This window comes from Halictus rubicundus, chromosome 11, assembly GCF_050948215.1.
Source record: "Halictus rubicundus isolate RS-2024b chromosome 11, iyHalRubi1_principal, whole genome shotgun sequence".
Lineage (NCBI taxonomy): Eukaryota > Metazoa > Arthropoda > Insecta > Hymenoptera > Halictidae > Halictus > Halictus rubicundus.
In genome coordinates, this window is record NC_135159.1 from 14,672,128 (window position 1) to 14,692,099 (window position 19,972).

Below are 19,972 nucleotides of genomic sequence, written 5' to 3' on the forward strand. Positions count from 1 at the left end.
AAATGAGGTTCTACGCGATTTGATCATTGCAAAATCAATTTAAGTACCGGAGATATTAAAGATAAGAAATGTCAGTGTATTTTTCAAGAACGAATTTTTTCTGCCGGAAACGTAAAAGCCGCATGAATAATTTTTATCAGGGACGGTTCTGTGGACTCTCCCGAATACAACAGTATTTTATTGTATAAAAATATAAACGTTCAAACCTGTTTGAACCCCACAGAAGTCCATAGAAGCTCCGCAGAATTGCTTTGTCAAGGGTATCTATAAATATTTCTTGTTCAAATGTTACTAACATTATTTAAAAAATGCTGTTGTGTTCAGAAGAGTCTACAGTATCATCTTACGTAAGAATTATTGACGTAGGTTTCGTATTGAAAGCAGAAAAAATTCTTAAACCATGTCCGAGCAAGCTTGACTAGGTATCCAGCGTTTGTTCTTCGGTGTGCATGAAAAGTCATTTTCGCCGAAGAGAGTTTGCAGAGCCTTAACGTGTGCGTGTTGCAGGTTTCCGGACTCCGTTATTGCAGTGTCGTGGCGGGTATTTTTCATCCGGCTTGATCATCCGCGGAGAGCAACAGTTGGCGAGCGAGAGGCGTCGCAGGAGGAGGACGGGATGCGCGGCGTCGCGACGCTAGAGAGGGGCAGGTGGACTCGGAAATCGGACATGCGTGAGATCATGCGATATAGAGCACCGCAGGAAGGCAGTCGCGCTTAAACGGCGCCCGGCGTTGGACGTGTAGCATCGTTTCTTCTCGGATCTCGCGTCTCGTCTCGTCTGACAGTCTCACCAGGACCAGATTATGGCGAAGGGACAACTTACCATCTTAATTAACTCTATGATCTAGCCGGTAGCTAAGAGGTCCGATCTAATACCGTCGCGAGAATCGAGTGATCAAGAACTTTGGACTTCACTAGACTTCAATAAACTGCGTCAAACTTCGTTAGACCCGATCAGCGTAGGTGAATCCCAGTGGGACCTGGGGCTGGTCCCATTTAATCCTTGAGTGATCATCGACGAACCGAGACAGACGCTCCCGGAGCGTCTTGAAGCGGACTTCTCGAGTGTAACGATCAATTTCAAATTTCTCGCCGGAGCGAATCAGATGTGTGTCTTCAGTCTGTTACCTGTTCGTAGTACTCGAGTGCCGGCGCGTGAGGATCTCACGAAGGTTAGCGAGCGACCGAAGTGGGGAGTTCGATGAGCTTTGAGTAGCTCGGATGACGCTAAGAACAGCCCTGATCAGCGCTGTTTACGCCGGGGATCCAAGGTACGCGAGATCGCTGCGTCAGTTGATCTTTGTCAGCAGTAATTCATTCGGAGCTTCGCTGTGTTCCGAGTTGGAGAATCTCTTGCAAATTAGTTTGACTCTGAGACCCGGAGGCATCAACTGCCGGATGCTACCGGTTCAAATCTTCTCGGATCTTCAAAAGAACACTTGGGAGAAGGTGCTGCTGTTACAGCATCCTTAAATCTCCTTGGACCTTCAAAAAAGAATTGCTACTGTTTACTGTTAGCTACCAGAAAGGCTACCAGCTCATCAATCGATGAAGTTACTTCCTCGAATCACTTTGGACCTTCAAAAGAAAACTTGGTAGAAGCTAATATTGGCTACCAGAGGCAATCAGTTCACTACTAGTGGCTCTTGAACATACCTCGGACCATCAGAACACCTGAGGCAAAGAAGTAACGTGACTCTAATCCCCCAGATAAGGCGCACGACCTCCCCGATCAGATTTTAAATAATCAACCAGCTGATGATCATCTACCGAAGCGGCTCGTGGATCGTTCAAGGAAAATTGTCGCGTAAACAGCTGCTCCGCTTTTCCCGGAGGTGACAGTGATCCAGGTCTAGAGTCGTCAGTGTTTTCGCAGAAATTGACTGTTTACGGCTCGGTGCAAAACAGTCGGCGACAAGCAAAAGCGAAAACTGCACTTTGGTGGACGAGACGTGCGTCGGCTTCTGGCTCTCTCTCTCTCTCTCTCTCTTTCTCTCTCTCTCTCCCTTCTCGCTCTTTGTGCGAACCATGTAAACAGGTGTCATAGACAATCTTTCAGTGCTAACTGCTCTTTGGAACTGCGAATGATCGCTTGAAAGCTTCGAGGTGACAGGTGCTGACGAAATTGGACCGGTGGAAACCTTGCGACGGCTCAACGACTGACAGAAGTAGGGGATTTTTCGAGGGTCACTGATTCATGGGGATCTGCTGAGCTGACCCTGCGGTGAGTACTCAATTCCACTCCAGTACCCGTTTAGGGGCTGTTCTGGTTCCCGAGGTCTTTTTTCACAAATTTTTAGGAATTTTTACGCATTAGGATTTTTACGTTGGTCACGTATATTTTTTGTTATATAAATAACTCACACTTAGTTACTTTTCAGTTATTAGAAATAGTTCTGAAGAGCGTTACGCGTCTGTACGCTATCATTATCAGGCGTAGAAGAAAGCCATAAGATAAGTAGGCAGTTATGTCTATTATCAGATAGAAACTGTGGACACACGGGCAATTGAAACTTTCCTCGGACATCCAAGCGTCTGATAGCTCGTGACATAAGGCGAAGTGAGCGGTTACAAGGAAACAAAGCTGCTTAAAAATTTACATAATCGCACGGGGCTCGAGATGCTTGGCCTCTTCCGCAGTTACGGGGTTCGGGATAGTTACCGAACACGTTTTACGCCGTCATTTTGCGCGGACACGTTTCTTATTACGCCCCCGAAAAACATTAAAAGCCCACAAAGTTCAAAGTATTCAAAATATGTTATTTCTTCTACATAGAATATTTAAAAAAATTAATTAGTTCCAGTAGGACCTGGTAAAATTATTTGAAAAATGTATTTAGCTCTAGTAGGACCTAGAAAAATTATTTAAAATATTACCAGCCTGGAAAATACTGTACAAAGCATGTTAATACATTCTAGAGGTTAGGTCTGTCGAAGCTACTCGTCGCAGAACCCGAACGGTTCATCCACCTTAAAAACCAAAGACAGAGTCATCTTCCCGGAGAAGTAAGAGCTCCCATTAAAATTGCCAGGGGGTAAATTTAGCAGGTAATTCGGTTGACAGAGAGATCTGGGTTAGGCTAGCCCTAGTATTTGAGGGTAGACACCGAGTCCCTCATCAGAGACCAACGAAGCCCGGGTACCTTCCAATTTATACACTGACTCTCATTTTAGGGATTCGTTACTGACGTCTGAGGTAGACAATCTGAAGAGCACGGGGGTCGATTTAGAGATTCGAAGAGCCAACAAGATAAAAGACCTCGATTCACCTTATTTTTCTCAGCTGGGAAAACCGATAGTTAGCTCCCGTGACTCGGACGCCAGTCTCTCAGACCTGACCTGGTCTTATTCTTATGATTTATTATCGCGAGATAACGGCTGAAGCGCGATGGACGTTACTCGCCATGAATAGAGAGCAGATAACGTTGTTATAAATTTTTGGAACTTGCAAACGACGCCGTTTCTTCTGGAAAGTGGTCGATAACTATTGCTGGGACGCTCCGGCCAGGATATTGTTAAGTGACTGCGGTTCTTTATGCAAACGCAACGCCGTTCAGAAAGCTTATGCTAGAAGAGAAACGTTCACATTATTATACATATACATATACATTTTTGTATTCTTTATCACTACATTAAGTCCCCTAGCATTTTTAGTGGCATTCAAGTTTGTTCGGACCTTCTTAAATTTTTGAATAGGATTAAATCTCATTTTAGTTTTTGAAATTTAAAGATGTTGTTGCACTGTTTTCGACTTAAAAATCCGCGACAATGCTCGATCTTCTGAATTATCGAGTTAACGCAATTTCTCTTGCAATTACAAGCCTCATAAATTTTGCTGCAGCCTGTTTAGCCGCGAATGCATAAAGTTCCGCAGTCGGGTGATAATTAAGAGAGGCGGCTTGATGAGAAAAAAAATAAGATTTCCGTGGAGAAACATTGCGGCCAGATTCCCGGCAACAATTTGGTCACTCGGTTCGGCGAAAGTGCAGCGTTTTATGCTTCGCGAAAAGTCTCAAGGCGACTGTGGGAGCGTGCAGCATGATGCGCGCGGCGGCGGAAAAGATAAAAAAAAAAAAAGAAAAAGAAAATAGGGTCCAGCGACTTGTAAATAAATTCGTGAAAATGCCAGCTAGGTGGGCGTCGCGGTGGCGTTTATTAAGGTCAACGTTGGAAATCCAGCTGAAAACGCTCCGAGCGGATTTAATGCCTCCTCTTGAATCGGCCAAGATAAAACGCTATCATAACCGGCGGCTCTTGGGATCGCGTGCCGCGAGGCTAATACTTTTATAAATAAACACACACACACACACACCGGCGTGAGAGTGGCCGTTGGTCTAATCGCCTCGCCAGGAACATCGTTGACGGAATTTTTCTGCTAACTAAACATTAGGCAGACTCTAATACATCCGCGCGGTGTTTCTTTAAATAAACAACCACTCGCCGGATCGCGAAATTACATCACGAGCATGGTATCGAGACTCTTGTTACCACACCGACTCTCTGGGAGATTTGTTGCTTGCTATTCTTTGCAGGAGCACTATCGAGAATTATTATAAATCGGTATACCTCGTTCCCGGCGACCAAGTAATGAGAGATGCTACTAATTGTTTTTTAAAATTATTTTTTAGCGAGCAATTACTATATACGTTTTAACGTGTGCACTTTCATCTATATCTTGTGTTAGTTTCACTGGGGAAATTCATCAAATTAAGGGAGTAACAATTAAATCGATAGAACCATTACGAAGAGACATTCATTAAAAGCTGAAGCCAGGTAAAATTACACATTGTTAATTTCCTTTTACTAATTGGCAGACGGTCATATACATTTCCAATTATATGCTTTTGTCCGTATATTCTAGGAGTTTCGTTGAAATATTGCTAAAACGAAGAAAGTGACATGCTAATTGAGCATAGGTACTGTGGAAGCCCCGGGGCAGGGACTGTCAGCTGTGAGAAAGAGGTACTGATATAATCAGTCTTTGTGGAATTCTTTTTAGTCATGCCAGTTCGGACGAATCCTTATTCAGTTTCTCTTGCGACAGGGGTGGCAGAGGGATGTTTCCATAACTGCTTTTTCCCTCATTTTCTTTTTTCATTAAGAGCACGAAGGTGTAGAAGGCCTATTAGTTCCGTCAGAGTTTTTATTAATTATGAACGGGTGTTGAAGAGCTTCCCCCATCCGATACAAACACAATATTCTCCAAATTTCTGGAAAGTTTTAAAGGAGCATGGTAAAGTGAGAAGCATTGTGCTTGAAATCATTTCAAAGGAAATCCTAGAAATTGCTTTCAATTAAGTTCTTCTCTTGAACAAAGGGAAACTAGTTACAATACTGTTAAAGGGTTTGCTGGGTTCCCCGGAAGACTCAAAAATGGCGAAGTATTTAACTTTAGTTGAAACGCTTCTTTAAGACAGTAGCTGAAACGGAGAACGTCTTTGTGGGCTCCCGAAGCCACTTCGTCGCCGCGTAGGCGTTAATTCAACAAATTAAAGTCAGTGTTAACGAACTAATCATTTGTTCAGACTGTTTTAAACCATCCCTATGGGGCGCGAATCCGCTAGCCATTAGATAGAATCAAATATTCCGTTTAGTTAAGTGGCCCATGAAAAATGTTTATTTCCAAACTGTTTTAAACAATTCAGTACCTTAAAAAATATTCGATTTCACTCTAGAATATTCTACACAGCCTAGATCTCCAGTTACCTAAAACTTTAAAATGACTTTTAAAAATAGTTTCTCACAGAGATTATCTAATATTGTTCTAGAATGTTTTTGACGAAATCAGGACTTCTGGTAATGGTTCTAATAATTTAATTGTGGCTCCCTTAGTGTTATGAATTTCCAATTGAAACCATGGGAACATATGTGTAGATGAAAGGGCATAGTTTAAGAAGTGTATAACAATTTTTTGATTGGAGAAGGCAAGGATTCGAGTGACGATTTCATGTTTTTCACGCACGCAATACTGGCATTATTGTAGCCTGCCAGTCACGTTATTCACACTATATAATAACTTTATGGTTCCACCGGCATCGCATAATGCCGCTCACAGTAGAACGAACGATCATAGCCAGACGCATTATCCTGATTAACTCTCAGAGAAGTTATGCGGTGTTTTCCATCGGCACCGCTGAAATCGCAATAGTTTGTCGTGTTTTTGCAGACCCCGTACCTTAAACTTACTTCTCATAATTTTCGCACGAAAGGTCCTCCGGCTTCGCCGGATTAATTATCAATTAATTTGAAACACGATCCCCGTGATTAATGAAAAGGTTTCTTTGTTCAGGAAACTTACGAGAACCCGACTTTTTTCACTGTCGCTTTGGAAACGTCGAGGGAAGATTGAAAATCGAACTGGAGAGCGAAAGGAATTCAATTTGCCGCTGAGAGCCTGGAATTTGAATTTTCAAAGTCAAATCCTCTCGTTGGGAACATATGAACGCTTTCGTATTTTCAGTGACACTAGACTGTGGACTTTTAGCTTCTTATAAATACGTTCAAAAAAATATTTACACGTTTGAAACATATTTATCAGTAGACATAGAAACAGTCAAAACATTTGGAGGATCGAAAAATACCACGCAACTTCTGCGTTTTGCAGTTAATGCCACCGATTTTTAATTCTCCAAAATTTTCTGTAATTTATAGTCGATTGATAATGATAAGTTCCCCATGCAATTGGTCCATTGGACAGTTGAGGATCAGAGGATTAGCATAATTTATTACCTCGAAATTCAGGCTGGCAAGTAGCAACATATTTTCTGGGGTTGCAAACATGCAGAATCGCGACCCCAGCTCACTATAGTCCCTCTTCAAGTCCAGGTACACGGTATCACGCTCCTAATTTATTTAAGATTTTCTTTCAACATTTTGAAGACGTAAAAACACAATTCTCGTTCAGAAAATTTTTAGCACCGCCATTCACCGTGAAAAGAGTCATCGCCATAGAAGCCTTCATAAAGCGAAAACCCCCAGCTCACTATAGTCACTCTTCATCGGCCAAGCTCTGCAAAGCCATAATTCAGGAAAGAAAAATACCAGAAGTCGTCCGAAGTGCCTGCGAAGATTAAACTTGAAGCCATGAAATTCTTCTTGGTGGGGGCAAGGGTGTGTTTTAGGTGTTGTCAGGAAAAAAAAAGATAATTGGATCGAATGGGGGCGATGTTCCGAGGAAAAGTTGCGAAGAGTGTGTATATTCGTCGGCAGGCCATAAGACTGTCCGCACGTGACTCATCGTATTAAGTCGGCAACAACGCGCCTTTGTTGGTCCTCGAGAGTATTAATTAAGGGATGACACATTGCCGGGTAAACGAATTAATAGCCGGCCGTTGCCGGTGCGTCGCATCAACGCCTTCGCTTTCGTCTTGTTGCTCTTCTCCCTTCTCGCGAGAGATATCGATCCCCATCGGAATGTCACTTCGCTGCCGCGGGGCTCGTTCGATTGTAAAACAAACTCCTTACCTGGATCAGGTGCGCTGACCTTGAAGGATACCCCTGGGCGATGATGGGTACCTGACATTTTCTCTTTGTCCGCCCACCACCGGGATCACTGCAGTTTATTTCCCTCGTGCTTGTGGCAAGTAGGGGTTTGTTCAGCTATTTAACCAATTCCCAATGCACTCTTCCATTCAGCACTTATATCCAATAATTATACGGGGTGATTAAGACTTCCTTGTCGGTTATCATTTCCTACAGGAAAAAGAAAATTTTATTTTATACAGTTAGATTGCGGAAATCCTCCTCTAGACATTTTAAAAAATCGAAAATAACATATGACAGTATCCTCGGATAATGTCTTTTCATGTCTAATAACGATTTGAGGGAAAATTGCTGTAAGTCGCTATTTACATGTTTTGGGGTATGTTAGGCTATCTATGGGGGTTTAAAAGAGGCATAGCAACCACTAACAGGCTGTCAACCGGTCCATGAGCGTTCGTTTCATTTCCGATTCTGATTTCGTTACCAGAGAAGCCACTGCAGTTCCTATACCAGGTCAATATTAATCGAACCCCCTTAATTGATACCCCCTGTCCACCATGGGACGTCTCATTATACATTCGATCAGCCCCACTCGACCCTGACTTTCCATCGGGCCGGTTAATTGAATTAAAATATACGCAAACATCGCGATCACTATACATAGTTGGTTTCAGTGTGGGAAAAATCGATGCATCCGAATACATAGGGGACTAGTATGGGGATGGGTTTGTGAAAGCATTCTCTAATTAAAAAGATTAACAGAATAATGTTATTCGCTTCAGTCCGCTCATAATTAATTCAGTATCAAGGTCGAGCCGGGACACATTGCATAAGTATGGATTCTACATAGGGGTGGAATTATCAACCCTTTAGGAAAATTTTTAACAGTAGCAAAAAAATGTGCATTTTATGCTCTTCATGCTATATTGCAGCTGAATTAATATCGGGCTCGAATAGAAATATTTTCTTTAAATAAATATACTTGTAATATGGGCGGTGCGACCACGCATCGTTTGAATGTATTGCAGTTGGATTAATATCGAGCTGAAATGCAAATATGTTTTCCCGACAAATATCTCTTGAAAGTAGGGATGGTTTGATTGATCCAACCCCTCTTGAAAATGATAAAAATAACAGTGGAATGTTGGCCGCTTAACTCTTCTCATTGTATTCGATTAAAATTGGTATGAATACTGCATTACGAGTATGTTATCAATATAAATATCGAAAAGAAAGATGGGACGACGAAACTTCGACGAACATATTACAATAATCACTTGTTCAATATTTTTTTAATACATTTCACTTGAATCAATATCTGCGCGTTCTCTGCAGAATTATTTGTCAAATGAAACCTTCGATTCAGCCCGTGAAAACAATACCTGGAATTTCAACTTGATTCAACTGTAGAAACGATCGAATTAACGTTGTATCCTTTTAGGAAATATCGAACAGACGCTTCGAAAGTTGAAGAGGTCAGCAGGATTTTTCTTCTAAAGCGCGCCGTTGAAGAGCAAAAAGTTGTACAATATCGGAAAAGCAGATACAACAATGGAACGAAAATACACGAAGAAATCACGGACGGAAAAACGAACGGACAGATCGCCGGGGAAAGATTGAATTCGAAAATTTCGTCGCGCAAAAATAAAAAGAAGTGGAGAGCCCACGGTGGCCATGCACGTCGGGGAAACGAAAGAAAATGATCGATTTTACGCTCCGCTCGTGGTAACATTCGTTCCATTTCGTTGGATTACAAAAAGGAGAACGCGTTTAATCTTGATCGGCATACTGTACGGTCTCTCGTTTGAAAAACCTTCTGCGAGCACAACAGCGCATAATCTCGAGGGTCTCCAGATCTCTGTATAGTTAGTTGCAATACTCGTAATCAAATTTAATTAATGCTGGATCGAGTGATAATCGGATAACAACGGTTTGTAATTGAATCACTTGCCGGAGGGACTGTTTTTACCATTTTCAATCAATATCGTTGTTTGTCGGACAAACATGTTGATAAAATTAATTCGAGGAGGCTATGTTGTTAAAATAATTATTGTGGGGACGTGGAAATGTATTGTTCATTTTCTGAGAAGATTTGTAAACCTCGCAGGCAATTTTTATGGTTATTATTTATTTGATCGACTGTTGTGAAACCAAAAATTGATGAGAGATAGGAACAAAAATATTGTTAAAATCGCATCGAAGCACTTATTTTAATAATTGCTATGTGGTTTGGAGAACACATTTTTAACTTTTTCAAATAATTGTTGAAGTACCAGACCATTTTTATTACACAGAAATAGAAACATAGAAATTCACAAATAATAAATGTCTCTATTAAATCTATGTTACTGAATTTAATGAATCAATGCGATCAGATGAATATTATCGTCTGCGCTAAGATGTCTCGTTGCCATCGCTACTGAAATTAATAATTACATTACAGAAGTACGAGACATTTAATTGCGACGAAACTGGGTTGCTATTGCCTGTAGATTTACGACAATTTGCCTGGGTTGTTAGCTGCTCTGTTTTATCGGGCATGTTTAACATCGAAGCTAGTTGCGCATTATCAATGATATCGCGTTTCCGGGTGGATTGTTCGCGAGGAATGTTCTTTTATGTTAATCGCTTTCCCGGGCGCGTTACAACAAATTCCGATAAACAACTGATACTGCGGCGATCACCTTACAGAATTATTTGCGCTCGATCGGAAACGGGGAGAGAGAGAGACAGAAAGAGAGAGAGAGAGAGAGAGAGAGAGAGAGAGGGAGAGAGGGAGAGAGAGAGAGAGAGAGAGAGAGAGAGAGAGAGAGAGAGAGAGAGAGAGAGAGAAAGTCGGTGGAAAATTCCGGCGAGAGGAAATTTGATAGGAATCGCGATAATTAAATATCGCTGCTTCGTGTCCCGTTTCATAATCCCTCTCCCGCGTTTCAGATATCGTCTGTAACATTCGGAAAAGACTGGAAAAACCTATGAAATCGTTTCGATCGAAATCCGGCGACGATCGCCCGCTAAAATCATTCGCTTAAAACGATAAACGAAAATCACCCTCGAACGATATTACAATCGGCCAGGTTATCTATAAAATCACGATTACTATTTTTATTTAATTTTTCGTTTATTCTTGAGCCCTTGAGGCAAACAGATACATTGTTACCGGTAATATAATATTAGAATTAATCCACTAGGATAATTTATCCTGACTAGATGTTGAGTTAAACATTTAATTCTTGCTTTTGTAAATCAGTGCTATGTTCATTTAATTCTTATTTCAATTTCTAAGGTTTCTAAACGGAGGAATAATTTATCAGCATCCCTGCGGCATTGCAGTTGTTCCCCAGGTGTACTACAATCCAATTAGGCGCTGTATATTCTCACAGACTTCCACCATTTGTGTTCGATTTTTCCTTTATTTTCTGAAGCGGAACGCGAACAAACAGCTGTACTACATTATTGTATTTTTATTTTAGGAATCTCAAATTCGAGAGTAAAGTCCTTTAAAATGACTGCAATTAGACACAAGCGGAGCGCGTTGGTTCCCCGACTGAGACACTTAAAAAAAAAGACATTTTTATATCGGATGTGGCAAGAGACCCAGAGAGAGGAAGGAGGGGAGGGGGTCGAAAGAATTTGTCCAATTTGGCACCGGTGCACGCCACAGAAAATTGCGGACGTTAACGTCGATGCACGGTTTCCCGCTCAAAAGAACGCGTAATTGCGGTCCGGATTAAAGTTCAGCAACCCTTCAGCCTCCAGAAATAAACGCGGACCGGTCCGAACGAGAGCGGTCCGCAGAAAGGGTGGTTGTTTCGGACAAACGCGGCGTAACAAGCGTGGGACTGCCTCGAACTCTCTCCGATAAGTAGTTGGCAAACACGCACGCACAAATAACATTTTGCCTCCAGCCGGTTCACTAGTCGTATCCGCCCTTTAAACTTCTCTACAATTTTATTTTCAACCCCCACACAACTTCCGACCGTCATTTTCTGTATCTCAAATTTTGCAGCTTGTTATTTTAACGTTACATATGGTCATGGACCCAATTACCAATATTTTTAAAGCATAATAAATATTAAAAAGGAGTTATTAAATTTTTTAAATTAAAATCAGTTAATATATATGCTTCTTTAATATTCCTTATGCTTTAAAAATATGTATAATTAATATAGGAAGGCTAATGGGTACCCCCACAGTAATTGGGTCCTTCACGCTATGTATATCTTCGACTGTATATTTTTTGATACAAACTTTTAAATCGTCGCTTTAACAGCAGAGAATTTCTATATACGGGAGACGGGCTCGAGGTAATTAAGTTTTGATTTAACGGACAAGCTGTACAGGCTTTGAGGATTATACAGATGAAGAAGTGTTGCGGCACGAGACCCGTGTCGTTGATCATGGATCTCTGATTCTGTCGTAGGCGTGCTTCTCGTAGTACATAAAAAATAGAGCAACTTCTTCGGCCATTATTCACCGTGTTGACCACCGGATACCTTTGACCAAAGAGTAATTGCGACAACGAGACTCGAGGCTACGTGCACGTGACCAGGGACAACAATCTGTAACCGGCGGACAGCTCCGAAACTTTCGATCAGGTCATTTTTATCGAATGCAAGTGATAAATCATAGTTCGTGGACAGTTTGCAAGCGGAAATCCCTCTTGAAAAAAAGGAGCAGGCGCTAAATCAACCCTTGCACGCAAGAACCCCTACACACGGGGAAAAAATGATCGGCCTGTAGTTTCCATCCATGAAATGGCACAGGTTGTTATTTGGCTATTTTCTGGGGGTGAAATAGATCATTCGACCCTTAATTTTAAATACTATTTTATTCAAAACTGTGTCAGCTATCTAGTCAGCCATTTTTATTTTTCACAATATTTATGTTTGCCCTATTGGAAGTCTCGTGAGTTAAATCAACCCCTATGCCCAAGGTTGCAACCCCTGTACTCGGGGGGAAAAATTAGCAATCAATATTTTCCATTCATAAAACGGTGCAGTATATTATTTGCTTATTTTCTGGGCCGCTGGAATTATAGGAGTGAAATGAACCCTTCTGGTCAAGGTTGCAACCCCTAAATTGAAGGAAACAATTAACAATCTGCATTGTTCATTCATGAAACGGTCCAGTTTAGTATTTGACGATCTTCTTGGTTTGCTGGAATTTTTGTCCACATAATCAATCCTTCAACCCTGAATTAAAAATATTATTACATTCAAAAGTCGATCAGTTGTGCCATCAACTAACTTTTCACATTTTATTTTGCAGAGAGGTTAGCAACGTTGCGAATGTTAGAAGATTAGGATTTATCCGTGAACACATAGAAAAAGGAAAAAGAGGAGAATCCATCCGTGAGAATGAACGATAATATCGGTGCACGTTGATGCCTCGTAACGGGATATCCCTCTCGTTCCCGGATAATAAGGGGTTGAACGGTATAAAGAGGTTGCTGCCGACACGTCCAAGCATTCGGAGAAATGACTACGCACCCTCAAAGCGAACGTTCTCACCCTCTCTGCCATTTTTCTCCACCGAAACAGGATTCTTGCATCATTTATCTGAAAATAGCACAATCTTCTCGCAAACCAAGCAAAATCTTTCGAAACTAAAACCACCCCCTTATAGACCAATTCAGACTGCACAAATTCAGAAGAATAAGTTTTTCCAAAAAAATCACTCGTTTTCGAGTTAAATTTTTTGAAAGTGGACGCTGCACCGACGGTATCCTCGTAACTTCTTCCCGAGCGACTCTAGTGAAAATGTTTCCGTTTGCATGTTGCGTAGAGTCGTTGGAAATTTTTCTACGGACCCGTCGAAAGTTTGAATTTGTTGTGGACAATGCGAGTAACTAAGGGGATTTCGTTTGAAAATTTGTGTACGTTTATCGACGGACGCCAGAAAGTTTCCGGTCTATAGGGCAGGAAGTTAGCAAAACCGATTGATTTTCTAAATTGACCGTAAGCTGCAAACCGTGCACCGTTGGAGCCGGTGTTGCAACACTTTTTGTAAGCGGAAACAAAAGTGCAATCGTCTGGAAGCTGATACTCTTTCGCGAACTCGTTGGCGAACAAAGTTTCGCGTTCGTTCATTGTTGTTGCGTCGGTTGAATGGGAGATCCGGCTGGATATATGGTTTCCTTGTTGTGCCGGCGGCCTCCGCAGTCGATTCGATGATCGATCGTGGCCACGAAATTTTGTTACGTCAGTTTATATCACAGATAAACCTTTAATTCCATTTATATCTATTACAAAAGTGCCTCTCAACATTGATGTCTTAAAAAAATTGTAACTTTGCTTTTCATGTTCATATCACTTTGCAAAAATTTGTTTGTATCTTTCAAACATCTATCAACCGATCTACAAAGTTCCAAATTTGTATATTTGTTACATTCGTTTTAAAAAATTCGCAAACATTGCTGTAATTTTTGAGAGAGAGGAAAACGACAGACAGTAGGTGTTGAAAAATTTTTGTGAGCCAGTTTCGGGTCGTGCAAAAATTTGTTCATATCTCCAAGGATCTACAATGCAACCCAAAAAGTTTAAAATTTTTCTGCCCACCAGTTCCGTGTTAAAAAATTCCCAATGACCGTTTGAATACAATCGCCGAACAGGGATGTTATTCTCGGTAAATTTGCAGCTGTAAAAAAGCTTATTCATACATTATTATTCCACTCGGGGGATGGATTTTGCGATATAAACCCTGTGCAAACACTTGAATAGAGCAACTTCATGAATAGAACTCGCATGTGGGTAGGAACTTCGTTAAATTTCGTCAAATTGTTTACAGGAAGTACGAAACAATGCCGGGCCCGAGCGAATAACACGCACAATAAAAAAGAAGGATCACGTTTTGTTATCGGCGGCCAGTAAAAGGAAAGACAAAAGCAGAAATTGGCTCAGGGTCGGAAACAAAGGCAGAAAACGCAGGAATATCCTTCGATCGACGATAGAAAATGTCTTCTGCGATTTGATTATCAATTTACCTCGGGCTAAATATTCATGAAACCGACAGATAATCGATATTACAGTGAATCTAAATGTTGCGTATACGAGGTTCACTCCGCAAGTACCAAAATGTTTTATTCAAATTAAAATCAAAATGTTTCCATTACAAAATTAATCATATCAAATTATTAAGAGACAGTGTAAGAGACAGTGATTAGTCAGCGTGCATTTGTCGGTTAATTATCGTCCGAATACCATAGGACTCGGAACGATCGAAACTTGAGTAGATCAAGTTCTTGTAAGTTCAGCCAGCCTCGCTTTTAATTTAACCTAGATTGAGTTCGGCAGCTGAGCTTCTGCACTAATTGGAGAATTAATTATTTTCCACGGGATCCCGGACAAATTATCAACGTGTCTGCAGGCTGCTCTTTTTGCGACAAAACGTCGTTAGTAAATTAGATAACGAATTATATCGGAGTATTAGTGAGTACGCTTGTTTACCTGCAACAGCGAACTCGTTATCAAAAATCTGAGATTCGTCAGTTAGCAGTAATTAATTTCGTTGGAATTCATTATCGACAATTGCAGGTTCGCTGATCAACCCTTCGTTGGCTCTGAAGCGGGTAGGAAAACTAATTACGGTTATCGTGATTAATCGATCACCGGCCCTTTTGTAATAACAAGAAATCAACGTGGAAATTCTTTTGGAGTCTTGCTAATTAGAAAAGTAGTTTTTCATGTTCGGTGCTCTGTCTTTCTTATTTGTAAAAGTATAATGTAATTGAAAAATGTAATTGAAAAATGTTTCGGGTAGTATTTCTAGTAAGTAGAATAACCTGCGATGGTCAGACACAGATTTCTGATCAACAGAAAGCATTCTAGTGATTATAAAAATTGTTTCTCAAGTCCATCACAATTTTAAAATACTTCAAAAATTATCCTATTAATTTTAAACATTATTTCATCGCATCTAAAAATTATATCACAATTTTCAACGCACGTGAGAACAATTAAACGGCAGTTTCAAAAATTCTTCATATTCCAGGGATGTTCGAAAGCACATATGCATTTAGGGGATGAAAATAGCGCCCTCAGGGAGACAGAAGAGTCTCAGCACGGACCCGTTGTCACAAGAGAAGTTAACAAAAGAGTAGCCAAGAAGACGAAGAAAACCTGCCGATAGCATACACTCTGCTCGCGTCTTTTCCATCGAAAGAGCTCAACAGACACCCTATTTTCTGTGTTCATTGCCTCGGCATCTGAAGGAGCGTCACCAAGGAAAAAAGAAGTTTCCATCTCTGTGAACATACGAAGCACACTCGAAGGAAAGGGCCACAGGGCTCGTAAAGGGCGTCTGTAAATCCGGGACCGAGGCAAACGGCAATGAATCACGAATAAATCTCGGTTGATCCGGGGATTCTCGAGCGCCGGATTCCCGAAGCCGCGGTGTCGACACACTTGAGGGATTTCGTCGCGTGTTCGCAAGCGAAATGGGTTATGGGCACGCGTGGATGCAAGGTTGCATACTTGGTCAACACCCCCTCCAACCCCCTGCTAACTGAACCCGTACGCTGTAAGCCATTTCCATAAAACAGCCGGATCTGGTCTGAAAATTTTCATGGCGTCGTAAAAACCCGAACTGGGTCTATTCGTAAGCTAACATTGGATTCAGATATATTAAACTAGGATCAGGCCTCGATTATGCATGTGTTAAATAGAGATAGATGTACAGTCTCTAGAAATAACGTACAGCTCGCTTCAACATGGAGGACACTCAGGGAAACACAATCATATTTAATTTATTACACACTGACCAAGAAAAAGTGATTAACGATATTTTGCATCCCTCGGGGATGGTGGAGCACTCAGGAGATATAAATGTCGTCCTTATTAGATGGTAGGGGTTGGTTATTTCAGTGGCGGAAGTAGATCTGCGAGGGGAAACGTTTTTGGAGTTGGGTATACTGACTGGGAGGTCAGTGTGGCAATTAGGTGTAGCTGGTCTTTTGGATGGCAGTGCAGAGATTAGGGGCAGCTCATAGTGTTATCATCTTGGATAAATTGAACCGTGGGGCGAATGGTTTGCGGATATTAATAGAGGATGATTAGTTTGGAATTACATCTCCAATAGTGAGATGGCCTGTGGGTGAGACAATTGTTTCGGAGGTGGTTTTGATAATTGAGATATTACTTTTGAGATTAGGGACCGTTCGTTCATGATGGTTGGTTTTTTGAATAATGAATTACTGGGTGGGCCTGGGGGCTCGAGGATATTAATAGTAATTAGGGAGTGGCTTTTAAGGATAGGGGATAGTCAATTACAATTTATTTCTTGAATGAGATGACGCATTAAATGATGAAGATAAAGAAGATATTTTGATGGCAGTGGTGATAATTGAGACAATATTTTTGAGGACCAATCTAAATGCTAAATAATTCCAAAAATCATGCCCCAATTATGTCGAATACAAACCGCCCTACCTGCTGACACAAAGGAACGACAAACAGGAGCCTGGAATAATGTTCCATACCATTGAACTCGGTGAAAAAAATTTCCTCCTATTGTCTCGACTCAGTATGCCTGAGGAAAGTCAACTCCTAATTAATTCCGCGGCAAATTACCCTCATTCTCTGGGGAAAGAGCGCGTGAAACAAGGGGAAAATATTCTTGAAGCCCGCAATAGCCGAGGCAACGGTGATTCAACGGCGGAATCAAGTGGCCGAGGGTTTCGACCCTTATAGAAAGGGCAGCGGGCTTCGAACAATTTCTAACCCCAATTCGTACCTGATTCCCAGGTGCACGTCCTCGATTCGGCGGCTCGACGAATCAAGTTCACGCACCGATTGCGAAAACCCTCCCCTTTGAGAAATTCCACCCCTAACGAACCACGTCGACACGCTCCGATTGCAATCCGAGGCAAAGATTGTAGTCTGTGACAAAGAAACCGGGGCTTCGATATTGAAACGTGTCTCTCTGCGATTTCTTGCCCCTCCACCCTCTGGGGGTTGATGGGGCAGGGAATGGTCCAGGAGAATTTGCTATCGTTAAAAATATGAAGACTGTAGGCGAAACTGGGAGAAAAACAAGAGAGAATATAGCTAGAATGTTTTTAAGAGATTATTGATTCGATGGGTGTGCGGGGGTGTGGTTTGCACATGGGGGTTGATGAGAGGCAGAGACTGGAGATTTTTAATTAGAATTTGCTTCTGACCATTCCAGGAACGTTCGGGTGTTACAAAATATTAACGTGTACAAATGATTGAATACTTTGTAAATTGGAATATTGAGGGGGTGGTTTTTAGGTCTTTGACAATTTACAATCGGCACGCAAATTAATTTGAGCGAGCTGTTTTAATTTTTTTAATTAGTGCACTATTTGAAGGGCATAGTTTGCGTCTGAGAACGATTGTACGACTGTCGAGAGGGTTGCATCCCCTCACCCGGTCAAAATTAGTATTTCCCGGGCTATTGTGCCGAGTCGGTAACGAATCACGAATTCGCAAATTGACTGTGGGAAAAACGGCGTGTGCCACCTGCGCCACACCCTTGTTTGTCATTTCATTAGCGCCATATTAGCGGTTACAAGGTAGCCTAACCCTTTAGTGACAACCCCTTCGTCATCACTTTCGCATTATTGGCTCGCTGGGACCGTTCGTTCCATTCAATCAGTAACCAAACTCCAGCCTGTTTCGATACCAATTAATTATGCTCTCTTTCACCGTCATTTTTACACCACCTGCAACCCTCTCCCGACTCAATCGACATTTACACGGTGGTTGAACTCTGACAATCGATGCACACTTTGGCTCTTAACTTCAGTTGACTTGTTGCTCGGTTTTGTCAAGTGGCATCCGCTAAATTAAATCTTTTTAAACTACCCCCTCAGTTATATATTCGGGGGTTGCCAATCCACAAGAAAAATACCTAGAAGATTGAAAATCAATAGGAAAAGGGAAACCAAAATTTATTATACATTTTGACCCCCATTTCAGCACGCTTGGATGTCCATTTAATTTTCTAGGGCAGTTTTAATTCAAATTGTTTGCTTGATAAACTTTCACAGGCACATTGAAACGACCTGTAAATACTAATTAAAGAAATTTAATCTGTTCCAGGCAACTGGAGGATCGTTTCAACATCGCGCCCAACACAAAATAACGAAATGGACACTTACGTGAGTACCATCGATGCTTGTAAAGCAAACGAACAATAGAACTAGGACGGAAAAAATTTCCATGAATTCTTTAGGACACTCGAGAGAACACTGCGAACTTTTAATTAAAATCTTGATTTCCAAATGAATTTTTGACCAGGAGAGTCTGTCCCGTGTTCGACGTTTATTAAATTCTGTAAAATGAATGTCATATGTTTTCCAGCGCAAATTAAACAAAGTCCCTTTCTCTCTCGCTTTTGTTTTACCGCAGAATATCAGGTTTACCACCAATTAATACAGAATGTAATGTTAAATTCGAGAGGATGGTTGTTCGCTAGTTCTGTTTCATGTTTCAGTTCTGTTTGATAGGTTTTTATGAAAGTTTTGGAAGAAAAGTAAGACAGCAGAAATGGTCAACGACTGCTCTCCGGGTCGCTGGGCATTCCTTTTGGACGATGTGCTCGCTATAATAAGAGGAGAGGAGGGAAACCCGAGATTCGAGGAGGGAACAAGCACTTTGGCCACTTGTCGAGTGCCTCTTCGGCTCCGATACGTGGCGACAGCAAATACTCTTTGTTAAACTCCATTCTCCGGGGACGATCAGAAATCTCCGAAAAACCTCTCGACGCAGTTCTCCGGATAGCTAGCCTTTTTGCATAAACGCTTTCCCGTAATGGAGTTGTTAATACCGCCGGGGCGACGTGCAATTATTTACTTCGCACCGATTCGTTGCTGAAAACTTCGTTCTAAATCGATTTCCCAGACTTTTTATAAAAATCCCATTTTCTCTGTGACATTTTCCATTAAACATTTTGCTCAAACACACGCCTGTAAATATTTGAAAAACAATCCAAACAACTGAAACTCTCCATTCAACACGGAGGATACTTTGGAAAACATAAATACAATCATACCTAATTCATTACACACTGAAGAATAAAAACTGATATATGTATGTTTAAATTCACTGCTCAAAATAGTTATTTCATTATTTTTCGTCTGGAAAACAGTGTAGATTCATTTCTATTTTACATTAAAATCACGAGGTGGAGTCTAGCGTCATTTGGCCGCCATGTTCTCCCAATTATATCCGTAGAAACAAAATGGTCGTCGTGTTGGTCTCCGCGATGGCGGAGCACGCGAAGTTCGAACTCGATCAGGTGGAGAAAACCAATTTTCGCAACGAGATTATCGAGATAAACGGCAAAATGGTTTAAGAACTTTGATTCTGCGGCTTCAGAGCAAAAACGCGGAAAAGCTGGCCAAGAATTAGCCGTGAGAGTTTTCTCGCTCGGTCAGCGAAGCTAATTTCGTTCTCCACGAGCCGGAAAACTCGGAAAACTTGGTCGGTAGGCATTCGCCACGGTCCGCGCCAATGAAAACCATCGACGT

At 41.4% G+C, this 19,972-nt stretch overlaps 1 protein-coding gene across 3 annotated transcripts in view; it reads left to right on the plus strand.

Moving 5' to 3' along the window:
- Positions 1-13: 13 nt before the first annotated feature.
- Positions 14-19,972, plus strand: part of LOC143359351 (parathyroid hormone/parathyroid hormone-related peptide receptor) — a 35,054-nt gene continuing 15,095 nt past the window's right edge. For 2 of the 3 annotated variants that reach the window (XM_076797248.1, XM_076797250.1), the window contains exons 1-2: positions 15-2,224; positions 18,543-18,601. In XM_076797248.1, coding sequence (XP_076653363.1) covers positions 18,590-18,601 — 12 coding nt within the window. In that variant the 5' untranslated portion in view covers positions 15-2,224; positions 18,543-18,589. Of the gene's footprint in view, positions 2,225-18,542; positions 18,602-19,972 lie in introns of all 3 variants that reach the window. The other variant, XM_076797251.1, reaches the window with a different exon arrangement.